This window comes from Oncorhynchus keta, chromosome 5 (genome assembly GCF_023373465.1).
Source record: "Oncorhynchus keta strain PuntledgeMale-10-30-2019 chromosome 5, Oket_V2, whole genome shotgun sequence".
In the NCBI taxonomy this organism is placed as follows: domain Eukaryota; kingdom Metazoa; phylum Chordata; class Actinopteri; order Salmoniformes; family Salmonidae; genus Oncorhynchus; species Oncorhynchus keta.
The window spans coordinates 32,521,299-32,543,325 of record NC_068425.1 but is presented as its reverse complement, the minus strand read 5'-3'; the positions used below and the strand labels follow the sequence as shown (position 1 = coordinate 32,543,325).

The window sequence follows — 22,027 nt, the reverse complement described above, 5'->3', positions numbered from 1 at the left end:
CGGTTCTGGATTAATAGAATGCTTAGCCTACCACAGGCTGGGTTCTAGCTGGAGGAGGAGCTCACAGCCTGCAATAAATAGCGGATGATTTCATTGAAGGGAAAATATTTCGAAGAGTTATCCATCGGTCTGGGAACAGTCTTGAAGGAAATAGAGTCCAGTGTACTTTACTCCTCACGCTTTCATTCGTCAAATCCTTTTGTGATATTTTGGCGACCCCGTAATTCGATTCCAAATGACTAGGTATGTAAGCAGTTGTTTCATTACTCTGGTCGTTCTGTTCCTTTGGCGGGTCGAAGACATCGCAGACGCTTGCGTATGCTTCCCTCCGCATCCTCAACAGGCTTTTTGCAATTCAGAAGTTGGTAAGGCAATTTGGCAACATTTTACTTTTCAGGTGAGAGCTATCAATACGCAACATTTTATGGATTGTCTGTGGTCGTAGTATAAATGATTTGGACATGATCGTTAAGCCTATCTACATCTTCTCACACAGTTGTTTACATAGTTAAGTAGGTGACAGTAAGATGGTTTACAGCCAGGACTCTCCAACCCTGATCCTGGAGAGCTGCCTTCCTGTAGGTTTTCAAGCCAACCCCTAGTTGTAATGAACCTTGTTCTGTTTATCAACCAGTTAATTATTAGAATTAGGTGCGCTGGCTTAGAGTTGGAGGAAACCTACAGGACTGCAGCTCTCCAGGAACAGAATAGAGCCCTGCTACACTATATTCTGCTTAAGGTATGAAGTGTGCCTACAAATGAATGATTTGAGATGTATGTGTTTACATAACATTAAGGATACCTGCTCTTTCCATGACATGGACTGGCCAGCTGTAAACTATGATCCCTTATTGATGTCACCTGTTAAATCCTCTTCAATCAGTGTAGATTAAGGAGAGGCAGGTTAAAGAAGCATTCTGCACTGTTCTCTCTCCATATCACCCTTAAACCATCAGTGTGACTGACTAGTATACCGGAATAGATTTCAATAGCGTTAGTTAAACCATGTCTCCCTCTTCTAGTGATCAGGGCGAAGGTGGTTGGAAAGGAAGCAGTGTCTAACGCCATCAAGTATGACATCCAACAGATCAAGGTATGATTCTCCTTTTAAGTGATTCTATAAAAATGTCTTTCTCTAAATGGTAATGTAATTATTGTCACTCTTCCTACTGGTCCTAGACTATGGTGACATCTCCTATGTACTCAGCTGCTACTTCGTTAAAGATATCACCAACCAACTCAACCTGAGTTGGTTGGCCCTTTTACTAAGACTTCCACTGCCTGACATCATTATTAAGGCATAAGTTAGCCATGCCTGAGACTGGTAACTGGAAGTTCCTTATGGAGTTAGGTAAACCAGCTTTTATTGTGTATTTTTTGCTCCTGATTTGTGGAGCCTTGATAAAATATTTTACATTTTGGAAGAAAATGCATACAAAAAAGCAGAAAGCTGGTCTCATTTTGGAGTTTCTTATTTTGAGTTCTTTGTTTATTTTATTGTATTTCTAATTCAGGGCTCATCTGTAAAATGGATCTGGGTTAAATAATGATTGCTTGCACATTACAGATCTGTTGACATTAAAGGGTAAAGACGAACTGTGCCTGAGTGCTACAGTCAGTGAGGTTCCAAACTATATATGTAGCTGGTTGACAGATCTTCCTTTCTCTCCTTGTGATTGGCTAGATGTTCAAAGGTTATGACCAGGTTATCCACGCCATCTACACTTACACCACTTCGTGCAGCGTGACTCTAGAAATCAACAAGGAATATCTCTTCACAGGTGCGGTTCTCACTATGTTACCCAAGTTCAACAGCCAACACTGGTTGCTGTGCATTGAAATTGCCATTGATAAAATACAGTTTTCATTGTCCGTAGCATATGTCTGCCCATAGCATAACCTCACCGCCTCCATGGGGCACTCTGACCACAATGTTTACATCAGCAAATCGCTTGCCCACAACGCCATACACGTGGTCTGCCGTTGATCGGTTTGGAGGTACTGCTAAATTCTCTAAAATGGGGGTGGCTTATGGTAGAGAAATCAGCATTCAATTCTCTGTAAACCGCTCTGGTGGACATTCCTGCAGTCAGTATGCCAATTGCACGCTTCCTCTACTTGAGACATCTGTGGCGTTGTGACAGAACTGTGCATGTTATTGTCCCCAGCACAAGGTGCACCTGGAAAATGATTATTCTGTTTAATCAGTTTCTTGCTATGCCACACCTGTCAAGTGGATGGATTATCTTGGTAAAGGAGAAGTGCTCACTAACATGGATGTAAACAAATTTGTTCACAATTTGAGTTAAATAAGCTTTTTGTGTGTTTGGATAATTTCTGCCATCTTTTATTTTGGCTCATGAAACATGGGACCAACACATTACATGTTGAGTTTTTATATTTTTGTTCAGTGTAAATGCATGAGACGGACACAACAGACACAACAATGTGACAAGTTCAAGGCGCTTAGACTTTCTATAGGCACTGTAAATGTATACAACTAATGCATTAGTTAATACTAGTGTGTGTGTGTGTACACTTATGATGATAAATCTATTCTGGGCTGCATCAGTGTCTTCATGCTCCAGGGTGATGTATCCTAACCATTAGTGGAGCAAATGCTAAACTGATCCAAGATCAGCATCTAGGGGCAACTGTACCCTACACCATGTTTTCCCCACAGTACATTGACTCACTATCTCTTGTCTGTAGGCAAGCTGAAGACTGGAAGGATGTCTGTAACACTGTGTGGCTATAATCCGCCTTGGGAGGACTTGAGTGCTGCACAAAAGAACAGCTTGACTCACCGCTACCAAAGCGGCTGTGATTGCAAGGTGTGTGTGTTGGGAATTATAGTAATTACTATACACCAGTTTTGTTAAATAGTTACATGGCACATTTTCTTCAAGGGAGTATACTGTTCTGGTCACATTTGCAAATGCTTGAGTATTGGGGTAATGGACAGCCAGTGATCTTGGTCTTATCTCTCTACTCTGATCCACAGATCATCCGCTGCACTTCCCTCCCCTGTCCAATCAGCACCTCAGATACGTGCCTGTGGACAGACTGGGGAACCCACAATGGCCAAAACCTTGCCTGTATCAAGAGGCCAGATGGGTCCTGTGCCTGGTAAAAGGGGATGGCACTACCCAAGAAGTAGTTCCTGGATAGTGGAGACTCCTAAACTCTACAGGCCACATCCACTCACTGCTCAGTGACTAAAGATGCCTGCAATTAATACATGAGGAAACACGGCTACAAATGCAAGTTGTTGTGATTTTTAAATTGTTTCCTGGTCACTTCTACAAGTGCAATTTAAAATAAACATATCTAGCACTCAAGGTAATCATTTCTTATGTCATTCATTTGTCGTTTGTTTTTAAACTGGAACCAAAGGTGTTATTGAAACCCCAAATCGTCTTCGATATGCTTGTCTGTAAATGGAACAGTGTTCCTGAAATACCATAAAGCCTGGGACGCATTCAACACGGTGTAATGTATAAAGTTCAGATGGGATGTTCTATACATGAATAACAAAGTGTCTTCTGACATGAGGAAAGGAATCATGTCAGTTTGAATGGAATCTCTGTAACATTAAACATTTGTCTACTGAATGTGGCCCTTCAGTAGTTTGGGGTCTAAACCAGGGCTTCAGCATTGTAATGTCATTGACCAAATTAAGCCACTTTGCTTATTTCTTCCTTGCTTTATTAGTCGGAAAATATTGTTACTCAGTGGAATAAATGTTCTGTACATTTCAATAATTTAGCAGATGATGTTATTTAGAGCCACTTTTAAAAAAAAATCACCTTACTGTTCCCAAGTGGGAATAAAACCCACAACCCTGGTGTTGACAGAACCCTGCTCTACGAACTGAGCCACGTGTCCAACCCTATTGACAAAACCCTTTGATTTATTGGAGATGGTAAACTTGGCTGCTGTGGTCCACAGTGAAGGGTAGTGGTTTTTGTCATAAATCTTGTTCTGGAGAACACTACATATGGGCACAGTCATAAAATCTGAATTTAAACAACCTTAACCTCAACTTCGAATATATACTAATTTTTAATGTATAACCAGTTTTTTGGTTCCTAAAACTTTAAACTAAAATAGATAAGTATCAACCCACTTTGTTTAGGTAAGCCTAAATTAGTTAAGGAATAAAATGTGCCTTAAATCTCAAGTTACATGGATTGAAATAATGGGGGTTGACATGGTTTTTGAATGACTACCCATTTGTCTGCCCCCCATAAAGCTGGAAGGTCCCTCAAAGACCAGGGAGCTTATTGAAAGCCTTCTAAAGGGCTACTTGGTAGATGGTTAACAAATCAGACTTCTCTTTAAGCATGGTAAAGTTAATAATTAGGTATAAAACCACTCAGACATTATGCATACCCACCATGGTATTGGGTAGCTGCTGACATTTATCTGGTTTGGAAATTAAACTCGGGTCATCAAATTGCAGAGAACATATACATTTTGGCCAGCTTTTTTAAAGATTGTAGTACAAGGTATGCTATATGTGTAGGATATGCCATGTTAGTATATGCAGCTGTAGGTTTTAAACCCCATTCTAGGCTGTTACAACATTTCTGTAAAGAGTTTGTCTATCGGGAGTGAGTTTCTGTTAAAATAATACCAGCGCTCTGCATTCTATAGACGTTCCATGCCCGACCCACACAACCTGTGATTTCCTTGAATCTGATTGGACAGAGGTGCCACCACAGGTCCCATAGTGGCGGGGCAATTATTTTTCTGATTGTAACAAAGTTCAGGTTTGCCCCCCCCAAAAAAATGTTTGATTGTAATATACACCAGATAGGTGCAGTGAAATGTGGTTTTAGAAGGTCAGGTATATTAGTATGCTTGTCCTTGGTGCAAATTGGCGGTAAGTGCCATGTACAAGGGCACACAGACTGCTCAGTTATTCCAACCAGCAACGTTTTGGTTACTGGCCACACTAACCACTAGGCCAGTGTTCCCAACAGTACACATTTGTTGTAGTCTGTCAGGAAGTCCAGGATCCAGTTGCAGAGGGAGGTGTTTAGTCCCAGGGTCCTTAGCTTAGTGATGAACTTTGTGGGCACTATGGTGTTGAACACTGAGCTGTAGTCAATGAGCAGCATTCTCACATGTGTTGCTTTTGTCCAGGTGGAAAAGGGCAGTGTGGAGTGCGATTGTGTCATCTGTGGATCTGTTGGGGCGAAATGGAGTGGGTCTAGTGTAACCGGAATGATGCTGTTAATGTGAGCCATGACCAGCCTTTCAAATCACTTCATGGCTACTGATGTGAGTGCTACAGGGCGGTAATCATTTTGGCAGGTTACCTTCGCTTCCTTGGGCGCAGGGATTTTGGTGGTCTGCTTGAAAGATGTAGGTATTACAGACTCAGTCAGGGAGAGATTGAAAATGTCAGTGAAGACACTTGCCAGTTGGTCAGTGCATGCTTTGAGTACACGTCCTGGTAATCCGTCTGGTCCCGCGGCTTTGTGAATGTTGACCTGTTTAAAGGTCTTGCTCACATCGGCTACCGAGAGCGTTATCACACAGTCGTCTGGAACAGCTGGTGCTCTCATGCATGCTTCAGGGTTGCTTGCCTCGAAGCGAGCGTAAAAGGCATTTAGCTAGTCTGGTAGGTTCGCGTCACTGGGCAGTTCGCAGTTGGGTTTCCCTTTCTAGTCCATAATAGCTTTCAAGCCCCGATGAGTGTCATAGGAGGATTCAATCTTAATCCTGTATTGACGCTTTGCTTGCTTGATGGGTCGTCTGAGGGCATGGAGGGATTTCACAAAAGTGTCCGGATTAGTGTCCCGCTCCTTGAAAGTGGCAGCTCTAGCCTTTAGCCCGATGCGGATGTTGCCTGTAGTCCATGGCTTCTGGTTGGGATATGTACTTATTGTCACTGTGGGGACGACGTCGTCAATGCACTTATTGATGAAGCTGATGACTGAGGTGGTGTATTCCTCAATGCCATTGGATGAATCCTGGAACATATTCCAGTCTGTGGTAGAAAAACTGTCCTGTAGCGTAGCGTCCACGTCAACTGACCACTTCCGTATTGAGCGAGTCACTGGTAGGAAGTACTTTAGTTTTTGCTTGTAAGCAGGAATCAGGAAGATAGAATTATGGTCAGATTTTCCAAATGGAGGGAGAGCTTTGTATGTGTCTCTGTGTGTGGAGTAAAGGTGGTCTATAGTTTTTGTTTTTTCCTCTCTGGTTGCACATGTGACATGCTGGTAGAAATTTGTGAGAAACGGATTTAAGTTTGCCTGCATTGAAGTCCCTGGTCACTGGGAGCATCGGTTCTGGTCTACTGTGTTTCTCTGTATAGTACTTACCCTCTTAAAGCCCTCATGAACCATGTCTATCAAGGTCTACTGTGTTTCTCTGTATAGTACTTACCCTCCTCTAAAAGCCCTCATGAACCATGTCTATTATTCCTCCACTAGATGGGGTCATTCCTTCAATCATATTCAGTTGTAAATACTCCGTATGGAGGCTGAATTGGGTTAAACGGTATGAGTTCCTCTCTGGCCAAACTACTCTCTGACCTCTCTGAGACTTTACTCACATTTTCGGTTAAGTGACCATAATCTTTGAGCAACCAATAAATACTGCTGACTTGGCCGATGGGAAAGTGTCTTTTAGACCTGAAAGTAAATCTCTGGATAGGATATGACATAGTGATTAATCACAGTTTTAAACTCCTGGGCCTATAGGGAGGATGAAAACTCTGTCAAACTGCAGCAACCTTCAAATCAAAGTTTGTTTGGTTGTGTACATCGAGGTGCAGCGAAATACTTGTTTTCTAGCTCCAAAAGTGAAGTAATATCTATAAATTAAAAAACACACAAATAATCTAAAAAGCAAAACAATTAATAATTACCAGAACGAGCAATATCAGAGTGTGAAATATAGACAGTCTGGACAGTAAATGCATAGAAAAGGTGTGGAGAGCAGTAGTTATAGTAAAACCTTGTACTTGTTCATATGAATTATATTTTAAAAGGGGGTTTTGTTACACAGACAACTGTGTTTAGACAATAGAACTAACAGGACTGAGCTTGCTTTAGGCAGGGTTGCATCATGTAGTCCCATGGATGGAAACAGCCAATGCCCCAAATCCTTAAATTCCATCCCTGTAATCATTTGTAATTAGAAGACTGTGTTCATGGACCCACTTATTTCATCACTATTTGAATTTTGGATTAAAAATATCTCATTTTCTCATAAGACAAATACATTGTCTTAGGCTATAAATAATAACTTTCCCACTTTGTTTCCCTGGCCAGATTTCTACCATTATTACTGCCATCACTACCAATAAGAACCACTACTACTACTTCACAATAAGTACTACTTCAGCAATAAATACTTCTAGACTAGCAAACATTGTTACCACATTTACTTCTGTAAATGTCCTTTTCACTAAGTTGTTTTAATACATTTCATGGGACAGGGGTGTCCTGATTAGCAGGTCAGATCTCTAACTCTAGGTTCTCATTTGGCCCATATAAAGACCGTTTTGCAACTGATTAATCACTGACTTCCCCCTCCCAGAGTGGTGAGATTTTTTTTTCTGATACGGTCTGCAACAAAAAGATGGACATCCCCATTGCCCTGTACACCAAGTACTTTGTTATTTAAAGATGCCTGCAATTAATTTAAAAATATATTATGATTTATATTAAATAAAAGTGCCTGCAGTCTTTCTTGTTCCAAGTAAACTGATGATTTTGGTACTGGTCACTTGCCTGAAAATGGGAAAATTGTTGTTTAAACACAGAAATTGCCAGAACTTGTCAGATGGTGGTGTCTCTTATGGCATTAAACAAGCACAATGTGAGTTCAGATGAAGCTGAAAAATGGCATCTAGTTCAACATTTTTACTGACAATGTATAGCTATGTAATGACATTACCTAAACCACTTTGCTTGCTAGCTTTGTTATTCTTCACATTCCACATGAGGAAACGAAGCTGGTGTGGCATATTAGCCAGCTGGATTATTATGTTATTAGCCGTCACACTGAAATCAGTGTAACTCTCAATTGAATGGCTCGTTGAGACAAAAAATATTCAATAGGATAAATGTTTTGTCTCTGCTTCTGGAGTCCACCTGAGGCATAAAAGTTATACTTCCACTGTGATTTAGCATTGTTGTAATTTTGACTGCAGCTGGCCTAAGGGGAAAGCGCCCAGGTCTGCTCTCCAAAAGAATGTATTTTGTAATACAGTGGGCCCCTGATTGAAAATTTTCTTTACAGACAGAATTTGGTTGTTTTCTGTTAAAAGTTCCCTGCCTAATGGGACAACAAACAGAGCAGGCTCAACTTGCCTAGCTGCCATAATGGACATAAATTGTCCATCTTTCACTTAAAAAATGGGTATAAACCAGAAAGATCAGTTTTAGGCTATGCCTACTGGAATTCCTTACAATTTTGTGGTTTTCTGTAGAAGAAAACACTTGGGTCAACTCTAACCCTGTAAGCCTTAAAGTCCCTGCATCAGCATAGTCACATTACCCTTCCTTCATGTACATATCTACCTCAAATACCTTATTATTATCTATCCTGATGCCAAGTCACATTACCCTGCCTTCATGTACATATCTACCTCAAATACCTTATTATTATCTATCCTAATGCCTAGTCACATTACCCTTCATTCATGTACATATCTACCTCAAATACCTTATTATTATCTATCCTGATGCCTAGTCACATTACCCTTCCTTCATGTGCATATCTACCTCAAATACCTTATTATTATCTATCCTGATGCATAGTCACATTACCCTGCCTTCATGTACATATCTACCTCAAATACCTTATTATCTATCCTGATGCCTAGTCACATTACCCTTCCTTCATGTACATATCTACCTCAAATACCTTATTATTATCTATCCTGATGCCTAGTCACATTACCCTGCCTTCATGTACATATCTACCTCAAATAGGATGTTATATGAGGTTTAGGGTTTTAGTTGAGGTTCAGGGTTTTAGATGAAGTTTAGGGTTTTAGATGAGGTTCAGGGTTTTAGATGAGGTTCAGGGTTTTAGTTGAGGTTCAGGGTTTTTTAGTTGAGGTTCAGGGTTTTAGTTGAGGTTCAGGGTTTTACATGAAGTTCAGGGTTTTAGATGAGGTTCAGGGTTTTAGATTAGGTTGAGGGTTTTATATGAGGTTTAGGGTTTTAGATTAAGTTGAGGGTTTTAGAAGAGGTTCAGGGTTTTAGATGAGGTTTAGGGTTTTAGATGAGGTTTCAAGGTTTTAGATGAGGTTTAGGGTTTTAGATGAGGTTCAGGGTTTTAGATGAAGTTTAGGGTTTTAGGTGAGGTTCAGGGTTTTAGTTGAGGTTCAGGGTTTTAGATGAGGTTCAGGGTTTTAGATGAGGTTTAGTTCTACCTGGTTTGTTAGAGAGGCATCCATTAAAGAACAGGCTGTGTTCTATTAGATAGCTAACTCTCAATCCACGATATGGCAGATAATGTAAAGACATAACACATGTGTTTTTTATAACACCAGACTGATTGATAATGTAATAAACTGCACTGGTCTACCAAAACAACTCCCACAATCTTCTTATTATCAATTCATTTCAGCCAATCATCATTCATTTGTTTCAGGGCCGTACATGTTGAGTGCCCTTCCCTATAAGCATGCTGAAAGTCAGGTGTTAATTTGTTTAATGTGAAATAGCATTGTATCTGGACAAACACAATTTAATCCAAAAGTTGTAGCATGTTGATTGGTCAGTTGTTTGAACAAGTACAGGGTGCTTCGCTATTCTTTCGTAGCGGATGTCACGCCCTGACCTTAGTTATCTTTGTTTTCTTTATTATTTTGGTCAGGTCAGGCTGTGACTAGGGTGGGTATGTTAGTTTTTGTATTGTCTAGTTTTTTTGTATATTTAGTTTTTTTTGTTAGTCTAGGTATTTGTATGTCTATGGTGGCCTGAATTGGTTCCAAATCAGAAGCAGCTGTTTATCGTTGTCTCTGATTGGGGACCATATTTAGGTAGCCATTTAGTCTAGGGTATTTGTGGGTTCTTATTCTATGTTTAGTTGCCTGTCTGCACTACTCATATTTGCTTCACGGTTCGTTTTGTTGTTTTGTTCGGTGTTCTTTCTTTATTAAAGAAGATTGTACGCTTACCACGCTGCGCCTTGGTCTCCTCCATACAACGAACGTGACAGCGGAATAACTTTTGCTTCCCTACAGTTCTGAGGGCACACTCTTTTCTGCAGGCTAAGATTGAAGAAATGGCAAATAGGAGTGACAATATAGTCCGCTACCATCCTCAGTAATTTTCCATCCAAGTTGTCAGTACCAGGTGGTTTGTCATAGTTGTGGTTTGTTATTGGCATGTCATGTACCCGTCCGATGCAGCAGGTAAGTAAAAGAGATTATTCTGCTTCCTCGTTGTTTCATTAAGACACTGACATGTACATGTTTCGTGAGAGTCTTGCCTTTCCATACAGGGGTCATACACTATATTTTTGTGAGAAGACTGATTTTCAGGATGTCTCACGGTCCGACAAACACCGCTGTAGCTCAGCCACCTTCCACCGCAGATGCAGAAGGCTGCCAGTGGCGGATGCGGTGATTGAGATGCAGCACATTGTGAGGGAAAGTTTTATTGTCTGAAGAGATGGCCTCGAATTGTTCACAGCATCTCCTCTCACTCTATCTTGGTTTGTGCAGGTGACTGTGACCTCTTCCTCAGACCAACTGTCAGTACTTCCAGAACATTGCTCTGGGAACTAAAAGGAGCATCTTGGTTTCAAGGTCCTAGCTTTGAGAGAATAATCATCGTGAGGTATCAGTCAGTCACATGCAGGAAGCAATTTTAACAAGAGATAATGAATAATGTCAATCATGCTTATGACTTGTTTGTGTAGCATTATATAAGGACTGAAAGGGAATGCCTTAGTTTTCATCAAGCTTGGATTGAGTTTGTGAACCTCTCTGATTGTGATAATAAAGAGTGATTCATTTCAAATTGACTTCAGGTGTCACTTCAATTTCCTCCAAAATCTTGGCGTCAGTGAAGGTCTGTGAGGGAACACTTGTGGCGCAGTGGTGGCGCAGGTGCCCGGAGGAAGATACCTGATACAGCAAAGGTCTGAGGGACACGTCTACTGAATTTCAGGAAGTCAACTGTCATAGAGAGCTGTTTATTCTCTATGTTGGTTGGGGTTTGACAGTGACTAGGGTGGGTTATCTAGGTGATTAATGATCTATGTTGGCCTGGTATGGTTCCCAATCAGAGGAAGCTGTTTATCATTGTCTCTGATTGGGGATCATATTTAGGCAGCCATTTCCCCATTGTGCTTTGTGGGATCTTGTCTAGGTATAATTGCCTGCGAGCACGACTTTGAGCTTCACCACAAGTTTTTCGCTTTATTGTTTTTTCCTTTGAGTTTCGCTTCCAAATAAAAAGGATGGAAACATACCACGCTGCATCTTGGTCCTCTCCTTATAACGATCGCGACAGAAGATCCCAAAAACAACGGACCAAGCAGCGTGCCCAGGAGGAAAGCCAGGAGTGGAGGACATCCTGGACGTGGGATGAGATTATGGCAGGAGACAGAAGCCTGCCATGGAAGCAGGCGGAGGCAGCGAGGGAAAAACAACGACAACACCGGGGTTCGCGGCCACAACGGAAGCCCGAGAGACAGCCTGAAAAAAAATTGGGAGGGGGCACACGGAGTGGTCAGCGACGCTGAGGGGTGAGTCAGAGACCGAGGAGGAAAATTGGGACAGATTGAGCAAGGAGTGGGCGGTGAAAGTTGATGGGGGTGAACCAGAAACTGTCAGTGAGTTGAGGGAGATTGTGGAGGAGAGAGAAATGAGAGTTACTGAATTGGTGGAGGATGCACAACATTTGCCCTAAAGAGCGTGTTATCGATTTAAAGCCACCTGAGTCAGCTCTCCGTACTCATCCTGAGAAGTGTGTTAAAGTTCCGGTACAAGTGATGCCGGCTATTCGCACCAGGTCTCCAGTACGACTTCCCAGCCCAGTACGTCCGACGACGGTTCCCGGTCCGGAGCTTCCGGCGACGGTTCACGGTCCGGAGATTCCCGGTTCCCGTTCCGGAGCTTCCGGCGAAGGGTCCGCGGTCCGGAACCTCCGTTTTAGACTGATCCAATGAACCATTGCATTTCTGCTCAATTTTGTATCAAGACTGTCGTAATGTACCTAAGTGGTTTATTAATAACTTTTCAAGTTCATAACTGTTCACTCTTCAAACAATACCATGGTATTATTTCACTGTAATAGCTACTGTAAATTGGACAGTGCAGTTAGATTAACAATAATTTAAGCTTTCTGCAAATATCAGATATGTCAATGTCCTGGGAAATGTTGTTACTGATAACCTCATGCTAATCGCATTAGCCTACGTTAGCTCAACTGTCCCGCGGGAGGAACAATGATCGGTTTGCTGCCTTATTACTGATTTCAATTTGGTCTCGAGCAATCATAAGGCAAAATAGATCTTAAACATGTCATTTATATTTACAATTCCCTTATACAAACAACTTTCTCATTTACCTATTATACACGTCATCTTCCAATATTTAATAAATTAAATGTCAACTTTCAGGATTTTTATTTCCCAATATTTTGTGTGTAAAGGACCTCAACACTATTTATTCCGGCTGAGTCTCCTAACCCTAAATAATATATACAAGATCAGAGTACTGTCTAGTGCCACGTTCACGTGCTAGTCGGAATTAGCTCTGTCATTGTCCATCGGGTTCTTTGTCACCTCCCTGACCAATGCCCTTCTCCCCCAATTGTGCAGTTTGGCCAGTGTGCCAGCTCTATGAATAACCTTAGTGGTTTCAGACTTCCTGTGAGGGAGGTTATGCTCTCGGGGACCAGAGGCTGCAGACATTTTTTGTTAACCTTCCCCACAGCTGTGCCTCAATCCTTTGAGCTCCGACAATTCAAACCTCATGGCTTTTTTGCGCAGTCAACGGTGGGATCTAAATGCCTTTCCAAATCAATTTACCGTAGGTGGACTCATGAAGTTGTAGAATAATCATGATCCAAGACAGGATGCACCCAAGCACAAATGTTTCTCAAAGCAAACTGTCTGAAAACAAGATTTTAGGTTTCGGCCTTTCTAGGGAGTTTGTCCTAGCCACCGTGCTTCTACACCTGCATTGCTTGCTGTTTGGGCTTTTAGGCTGGGTTTCTGTACAGCACTTGAGATATCAGCTGATGTACGAAGGGCTATATAAATACATTTGATTTAGTTAAATATAATATGACCCTTTTTTGCTTTGCCATTATGGGTTAGTGTGTAGACTGAGGAAAAACTTGTATTTAAGCAATTTTTGAATAAGGCTGTATTTAAGCAATTTTTGAATAAGGCTGTAACTGAACATGTGGCCGGAATAATTCCCCCAAATGCACTGTACTTCCAGTTAGCAAGTCAGAAAATGCAGTTGTTGCTAGTGCTGACTAGTACTTGAAAACAGCTGAATCTTCATCCAACTGAATATAATCTTATAAAGCAAGGAAGAAACAATGAGTTGTTTCATTTGGTCAATGACGTTAAAGCTGAAGCCCTGGTTTAGACAAACTATTCCAGGACCATGTTCAATAATGCCTTTGGTTCCAGTTTAGAAACAAGCAAATTAATGGCGCAAGAAATGAGTACTTGAAGTGCTTTATTTGTAGTTCATTTTTATTGTACTTTTACAACAAGTGACATTTTCATAAGATTGTTGCCCTCTTTCACATTGACCATTTCCTGCAACCTGTCCTCTGACAACACAAATTGACAAGTCAATATAGGTCTTGTAATTGTTAGAAACTACTTCCTAGATTAATTTAATCATAATTATTTGAGTTGGTAGCTTTTTTTCCTGTGAGTAGATGGCCTGTAAAGTTTAGGGGTCATCAATATCCAGAAACTACTTGGGCGGTGCCACCCCCTTTTACCAGGCACAGGATCCATCATCCCCCTTGATACAGGCAATGTTATTGTCCCAGGGTCCGCTTTGGCCAATGTCCATCCACAGGCACTCATCTGAGGTGCTGATTGGACAGGGAAGGGAAGTGCAGCGGATGATCTGTGGATCAGAGAACGGAGAGAAATAACAAGATCACTGACTGATAATCACCCACATGGTGTAGCTCTTGAATTTGACAATGGTGACCAGAGTGCTAAGTCTGCTGTGTAAATATACAACAAAACATATCGTAATATTAACACACCGTGCAATCACAGCCGCTTTGGTAGCGCAGAGTCAACCTCCTCATTTGTGTGTCACTCAAAGCCCACCAGGGCTGAATGAAGTCACACATTATTACATGCACTGTTCCATCAGTATTCAGCCTGCCTGCAGACATTTACATTTAAGTCATTTAGCAGACGCTCTTATCCAGAGCGACTTACAAATTGGTGCATTCACCTTATGACATCCAGTAGAACAGTCACTTTACAATAGTGCATCTAAATCTTAAAGGGGGGAGAAGGATTACTTATCCTATCCTAGGTATTCCTTAAAGAGGTGGGGTTTCAGGTGTCTCCGGAAGGTGGTTATTGACTCCGCTGTCCTGGCGTCGTGGGGAGTTTGTTCCACCATTGGGGGGGCCAGAGCAGCGAACAGTTTTGACTGGGCTGAGCGGGAAACTGTATTCCTAGGGAGGCGAGCAGGCCAGAGGTGGATAAAGAGCCCTTGTGGGTGTAGGGCCTGTCAGAGCCAGGTGTCTCCGGACCAGGTGGTAGCGGATTGATAGGAGAGAGAACTTGAGACGGGCTTATGACAGAGCCAAGTGACAGTGGACAGAGGAGATGACAAGTGCCTTGGTGTATAGAGCATGAACCTACAGGACGGGACACCGGGCCTCCAGGATCCAGAGCCTGGGAGGAGGACACAATGGACACCAGATCATGGTCCTTGAGAGCGTCTTGCTGGTGAGTGGTGATCCGTCATCCACAGATGTCTGCCAGACATGCCACGCCACTGGTCTGGTAGGAGCAATGATAGGAGAGACCATGTGAGGTTATGACAGAGCCAAGTGACTTGGACTTGGTGTATAGCGAGAATAAGAGAGGGCCTAGAACAGAGCCCTGGGGGACACCAGTGGTGAGAGCGCGTGGTGAGGAGACAGATTCTGGCCACGCCACCTGGTAGGAGCGACCTGTCAGGTAGGACGCAATCCAAGCGTGGGCCGCGCCGGAGATGCCCAACTCGGAGAGGGTGGAGAGGAGGATCTGATGGTTCACAGTATCGAAGGCAGCCGATAGGTCTAGAAGGATGAGAGCAGAGGAGAGAGAGTTAGCTTTAGCAGTGCGGAGCGCCTCCATGATACAGAGAAGAGCAGTCTCAGTTGAATGACTAGTCTTGAAACCTGACTGATTTGGATCAAGAAGGTCATTCTGAGAGAGATAGCGTTAGAGCTGGCCAAGGACGGCACGCTCAAGAGTTTTGGAGAGAAAAGAGAGAAGGGATACTGGTCTGTAGTTGTTGACATCGGAGGGATCGAGTGTAGGTTTTTTCAGAAGGGGTGCAACTCTCGCTCTCTTGAAGACGGAAGGGACGTAGCCAGCGGTCAGGGATGAGTTGATGAGCGAGGTGAGGTAAGGGAGAAGGTCTCCGGAAATGGTCTGGAGAAGAGAGGAGGGGATAGGGTCAAGCGGGCAGGTTGTTGGGCGGCCGGCCGTCACAAGACGCGAGATTTCATCTGGAGAGAGAGGGAGAAAGAGGTCAGAGCATAGGGTAGGGCAGTGTGAGCAGAACCAGCGGTGTCGTTTGACTTAGCAAACGAGGATCGGATGTCGTCGACCTTCTTTTCAAAATGGTTGACGAAGTCATCTGCAGAGAGGGAGGAGGGGGGGGGGGATTCAGGAGGGAGGAGAAGGTGGCAAAGAGCTTCCTAGGGTTAGAGGCAGATGCTTGGAATTTAGAATGGTAGAAAGTGGCTTTAGCAGCAGAGACAGAGGAGGAAAATGTAGAAAGGAGGGAGTGAAAGGATGCCAGGTCCGCAGGGAGGCGAGTTTTCCTCCATTTCCGCTCGGCTGCCCGGAGCCCTGTTCTAGTGCGGGTCTTGTGCATACCCAGCCTCTCACACATGGTGGCGAACACACGGGACTCAAAGTTTCTGCCTTGGTCGCTGTGGATGGACTCTGCAGCTCCAAACCTGCTGAAGATCCCCGCTGTCAGGGCGTCGACGATGGTCTCTGCCTCCTGGTCAGGCAGAGCATAGGCCTCGGGCCATTTTGTGAAATAGTCCATGGCCGTGAGCACCCAGCGGTTTCCACTGTCTGTGGTGGGGAACGGCCCAACTACATCCACTCCCACCCTCTCCATGGGAGCCCCCACTGGGAACTGTTGGAGCTGAGCATGAGAGCGGCCTGGGGGGCCCTTTCTCGCTGTGCAGTTGTCACAGCGGCGACAAAAGTCCACCACATCCCTCTTGTGCTGCCCCCAGTAGAAGCCCTGACGGAGACGGCGCAGTGTTTTGTGACCCCAAAGTGTCCAGTCCCCACCCCCCATGAGTACTCTGGAGCACAGCCTCCCGCAATGCTTTTGGGACCACCACCTGCCACCTCTCCTCTCCCGTAGCTGACTCCTTCCATGCCCGCTGTAGCACGCCATCAGCCAGCCGCAGTCTCTCAAACTTCGACCACAACCCTTTGGTCGCGAGTGAGAGCGCTGTCACCTCTTCCCATGGTGGCCTCACCTGCGCCTCTACCCACTGTAGCACTGGCTGTAGGTCTGTGTCCCGTCCCTGCTGCTGCCGCCATTCAGCCACGTCGACAGTCTGCAGCTCACAGCAGACAGGCCCGCTCGCCCGACACACTGTGGCACAGACACCCTCCTCTGCCCGCAGCTCTCTCTCCCGTCCCTCTCTCCGTTCACAGTGGCGGCAGCCGTCTGCAGTACAGGGCCGACGGGACATGGCGTCGGCGTTGGAGTGGCGTGCCCCTGCCCTGTGCACCACCGTGAAGTCATACGGCTGAAGCTCCTCCAACCAGCGTGCCACCTGCCCCTCTGGCTCTCTGAAAGACATGAGCCACTGGAGAGCAGAGTGGTCAGTCCTTACAGTAAAGGGCAGACCACCCAGGTAGTACTTGAAGTGTTTGACGGAAGCCACAACAGCCAAGAGCTCCCGCCGGGTGACACAGTAGCGGCGCTCATGTTTGTCAAATGTTTTGCTGAAGTACGCCACCACTCTCTCCCCCTCTGGCCCCAACTGGGCCAGCACCCCACCCATGCCCACATTGCTCGCGTCTGTGTCCAGGATAAAGGGCAAGGTGAGGTCAGGGGGGGCGAGCACGGGGGCCTCGATCAGTGCACGTTTGAGGGTGTTGAACGCCTCCTCACACTCCACTGTCCAAGTGAAAGCCTTGTCCTTCGGCAGCAGGCGGTTCAGTGGAGCAGCAACGCTTGAGAAGCCCCGTACAAACCTCCTGTAGTACGAGGCCAGGCCCAGGAAGCTCTTCAGCTGACGCTGGTCGGTGGGGGTGGGCCAGTCTCTGTCAGCCCCTACCTTGTCCTCCATGGTGCTGATCCCCTCCTTCCCCACTCGGTGGCCCAAGAAGGACACCTCTCTCCTCATGAATTGGCACTTCTCGGGGTGGAGCTTCAGACCTGCGGCAGCCACCCTCTCCAGCACACGCCGTAGCGCCCCCAGGGCTGACTGGAAGGAGCTGCCATGGGCCAGGATGTCATCGAGGTATACCAGACACTGCTGTCGGGGGATGCCATCCAGCACCCTGTCCATCAAACGCTCAAAAGTAGCTGGAGCGTTGCACAGGCCAAAGCACAGGACCTTGAACTGCCAGTGTCCTCTGTTAGTGGAGAACGCAGTTTTGGCTCTGGCCTCTGGGGAGAGGGGCACCTGCCAGTAGCCACTGCGGAGGTCTAGTGAGGAGAACCAGGAGGACCCCCTAACCAGGTCCAGCGACTCATCGATACGTGGTATGGGGTATGAGTCCTTCCTGGTTACCTCATTCAGCCGCCTGTAGTCCGCACAGAACCTCAGCTTGCCCCCCTTCTTCGGAACCATGACGACTGGCGCCGCCCAGGGGCTGTCTGAGGGCTCAATGAAGTCTGCCCGCTGCATCGCCAACACAGCCTTGTCTGCCGCCTCCTGGCGTGCCAGCGGGATACGGCGGGGACGCATCTTGATGGGTCGAGCATCACCTGTGTCGATCTCATGCTGCACCAGATGAGTCTGACCCACCTCTTCCTCACTCAACGCAAAGCTGTCTCTGAATTCAAACAGCAACCGCCACAACCGTTCCTGCTGCTCGGGGTCAAGACCAACACAGTTCCTCCCCCATATCTCCCTCACTGCAGACAGTGTCCTCTCCTCTCCCATCTGGGGTAGCTGGGCTGGGGGTGCAGCCCGGGCTCACAGAGGGCTGTGTCATGGAGGTAGCTGGGGAATGTAACACACCGCCGTAGGTGACAGGGGGACTGGGGGAAAGTCACACACAGCTGTGGGGGAGGGTGCGCAGCCATGAGTCTCTGCTGCTTTAACTGTTGGAGTAAAGGGTTTGTTGGGTTGAGTGAATGTGACATTAGGGGGGGCCATGGTGACTTCCGTCCCTCCCTGGAAGCTCAGTGTGCCCCTATTTAGGTCTAACTGGCAGCCTGTGCTCCTAAGAAAGTCCAACCCCAGGATACAAGGGTCCTGCACAGCCGCCACCCACACAGGATGACGCACAGTCCTGCCCCCTACTGTCAGAGTCATTATTCCCTTCCCTTTCATGGGTGCCAGCTCACCTGTGACTGTGCGGAGCTGCACAGTTGTAGGCTCACACTGAGTCCAACCTGGCACAATATCTGGCCTCACCAGGGTTACTGTGGACCCAGTGTCCACCAGGGCGGAGCAGGGCACCCCCTCCACAGTGACATGGACATGACAAAAGGCCCCAACACAGGTCCGGCCTACCACAACAACAGGCTCCATCCGCTTGCCCTCGTCTGCTTCTGGGGGAAGTGGAGCCTTGCTTCCCCGTCTGTGCCGGTGGGCTCCTCCTGAAGATGATGGTGGTTGGGATAGAAAGCCAGGGGTCCGCACTACCCGGTCTATGCGGACCCCAAGCCGTTTCCCTGAGCTCTGGGGGACATGGGGCAATCTCGGCGCAGATGGCCTGGCTGGCCACAACCCCAGCAGACCCTGGGACCAGGGCGTGTGTTTCGTTCCGCCTGTAGCGACACAGCACGAATGAGTTTTGTAATTTCGGCCACCCAAGCAGGCTTTTCCGGCTCGGGGCTGCTCTGCCCCCCAGCTCGCACAGAGGGTGTGTGTCCCTGCACCCCCACCAAAGCCCCAGCTGAAGCCCCAGCCCACACCAGCTCCCTCTCCAAAGCCATCTCCAAGGCTGTCTGCAATGACTCAGGATGAGCCAGCTGGGTCTGTATGCGCAGCTCCGTAGGAGAGAGCGCCTGTATGAACTGGTCCCGTGCTAGCTCGCTCTGCACGGAGGGGGGGCATGTGAGCATATGCCCGCCGAGAGAGGCTCTCAATGTCATTAGCTAGCACCCGTAGAGGCTCTCCAGGCTGCCTGCGTCTATTACTCAGTTCGGAGCGCAGTAGCCCGGGCTGTACACACTGTCCATAGCGCCTCCTCAGTGCTCCCACTAAAGCACCATAATCATGCCTGTCCTCGGGGCTAATCAATATCAAACAGGCCAGAGCTTCATCCGTGAGGCATAAAGCCAACTGCAGTGCCCTTTCTTCATCCGACCACCCCCTAAAATGAGCTAACAGTTCAAACTGAGCATGAAAAGCTTCCCAATCCGCCTTACCGGAATACTTCGGGGTCTTAATGGATACGGACGCAGCCGGGAACTGGGCGCCGCCATGTTTGTTTACATCCTGAGCCCCAGATTCCTCGTCACGCCACGTCGACGTCACCACTTCGGTCCGCCCACCAGAATCCGCGCGAAATACAGTCGACGAAGCACTCATGCCCGCTTCAGCCGCCATCGCTCTAACGTCCTCCCTCAAGCGGCCTCTGCGCTCCGACGCCCTGGCGATCTCCTCAGACAGAGCCCCCGACGTCCATTCACACGCACCTCCTTGGCCATAATTGTCCCCTACCTCCACCTTCACTTTCGGATTCCCTCAGAGCATTTTCAATCCCCGTTCTCACCTACGGTAGCTAGCCACATAAGTCAGCTAGCTAGCTGGCTAACTTGTATCAACGTTTTTACTTCTGACACCAATGTAATGACCTGACTAGATCATAAATGAACAATTGTCCAGACAGAGGCTTGAGTTTGCACATTGACGGTTTATTAAACCAACTTTACACAGGCTACTGTTTGGGCCGTAGCACACGCCAAATAGATGACAGATAACCCACAAGCCAAACGTGACCTTCTCTTGTGAAGCCCAGACGTAAGAGAGAGAGAACAAAGGCTGAACCTGGTCTTAACTTCCAATGCTCCACCCCCCTGCCCAACCCCCCTCCACGCCACTCCGCCAACCACCAGGATGCCCGGCATCAGAACATTCCAGGCATTCCCGTGATTGGCAGATAGCAGGTTGATTGACATGTCGGACCCCGCGAACACCGGGTACTGGTCAGTACAACACAACCACCTCCTAGCCTAACACATAACACACAGCTGTCTGTGCGGGTCGCTACATTATTTTTGATACTCTCGCAAAGCTAACTAAAAAGCAGCATTCCCCAAGAGAGGATGGCTTTCACTTGAGCAGTAATAAATGAATGAACTTCTTTGAGGAAAAGATCATGATCATTAGAAAGCAAACTACGGACTCCTCTTTAAATCTGCGTTTAAATCGGTTGGAATTATTATGAATAAATGAATAAACAATATCCCCATTTTAAATAGAATTGGAACTAAGTAAACTTATATTCTGTTTTATTATATCTGATTAACAATAAGAGTTCATAAGAAGGGATTGTGTGACACCGACAAGGAGTAATTAAAGTTAATGAACACCATTCCAACTAGGAAGAAACAAATGGGTGGTGGACTGTGTAAACACATAAGGTCGTTAGCCTAGGGTTGAACCTACAGAAACTTAGCTCTGGGGTTTTTAGATAAAACAGTGAGTGCATTCCTAGGTTTTCTGTTAATTAGAACTGTCAGCTCAGTGGTGATCGATAATGTTGAGGGGTCAAAAGTTACCTGGGAGTGTGTTAGTAAGTTAGAATGAACTTTTCTTCTCACTTTGTCCCGGTCGAGAGGAGGGGATTCTGTCAACCCTCCCGTGGTCCTGGGGTCAGGGTGACCCAGGTCCTGTGTGTGGGGGGCTCCCCTTTCTGTGCTCTGTGCTCGCGGGTCAGAGCGACCCAGGCCCTGTGTTTCCAGGGCTCCCGCTCTGCGCTCGCAGGTCAGAGTGACGGTGCCAGCCACTGGCGAGTCGTGTGCCGTTGAGCGTAGTAGAGAGTCTGTGAGTGTGGCCGCTCTGCGCTCTGCTCTCTGCGCTCACGGGTTAGAGCGAACCTGCCAGCCACAAGCGAGGCATGTAACGTTGAGCTTAGTAGAGAGTCTGCGAGTGTGGCGAGGCTGTGACCGGCTCCCGCTCTGCGCTTTGCGCTCTTGGGTCAGAGGGACCCTGCAAGCCACTACACAGGTCCGGACGTGCCCTGCTGTGTGCTAGAGAGCAGCCAAGTGTTGTAGTTGTGCTCTGTGCTCTGCGCTCGTGGGTCAGAGCGACCCAGGCCCTGTGTTTCCAGGGCTCGCGCTCTGCGCTCTGCGCTCCTGAGTCAGAGCGACCCTGCCAGCCACTGGCGAGGCGTATGTGGTTGAGCGTAGTAGAGTGTCTGCCAGTGTGGGAGGTTGTGCCCGGCTCCCCGCTCTGTGCTCTGGCCTCCCCGCTCTGCACTGTGGGTCAGAGCGACCCAGTCCCTGTGTTTCCAGAGCTGGCGCTCTGCGCTCCTGAGTCAGCCACTGGCGAGCGACCCAGCCAGCCGCTGCACAGGTCCAGACGTGCTCCGCTGTGTGCTAGAGAGCAGCCGAGTGTTATTGTTGCTCGGGTGGGGTGGGTCAACTGCACACGGCTACACACAA

General features: G+C 46.6%; 1 protein-coding gene across 1 annotated transcript; it reads left to right on the top strand.

Annotated features, from left to right (window-relative positions):
• Positions 1-62: 62 nt before the first annotated feature.
• LOC127930160 (metalloproteinase inhibitor 2-like) lies at positions 63-3,346 on the top strand. Its single transcript, XM_052519632.1, has 5 exons — positions 63-365; positions 1,023-1,093; positions 1,685-1,781; positions 2,713-2,834; positions 3,005-3,346. Exons 1-5 carry the CDS (start codon positions 236-238, stop codon positions 3,131-3,133), a joined length of 549 nt encoding a protein of 182 aa, XP_052375592.1. The 5' UTR covers positions 63-235; the 3' UTR covers positions 3,134-3,346.
• Positions 3,347-22,027: the final 18,681 nt, after the last annotated feature.

Excerpts from the sequence above, each read along its gene's own strand:
- LOC127930160 (XM_052519632.1), top strand. The coding sequence starts at position 236 with ATGACTAGGTATGTAAGCAGTTGTTTCATTACTCTGGTCGTTCTGTTC. Across the intron at positions 366-1,022 it reads TTTTTGCAATTCAGAAGTTG|TGATCAGGGCGAAGGTGGTT; the intron begins GTAAGGCAATTT and ends TCCCTCTTCTAG. Across the intron at positions 1,094-1,684 it reads ATGACATCCAACAGATCAAG|ATGTTCAAAGGTTATGACCA; the intron begins GTATGATTCTCC and ends GTGATTGGCTAG.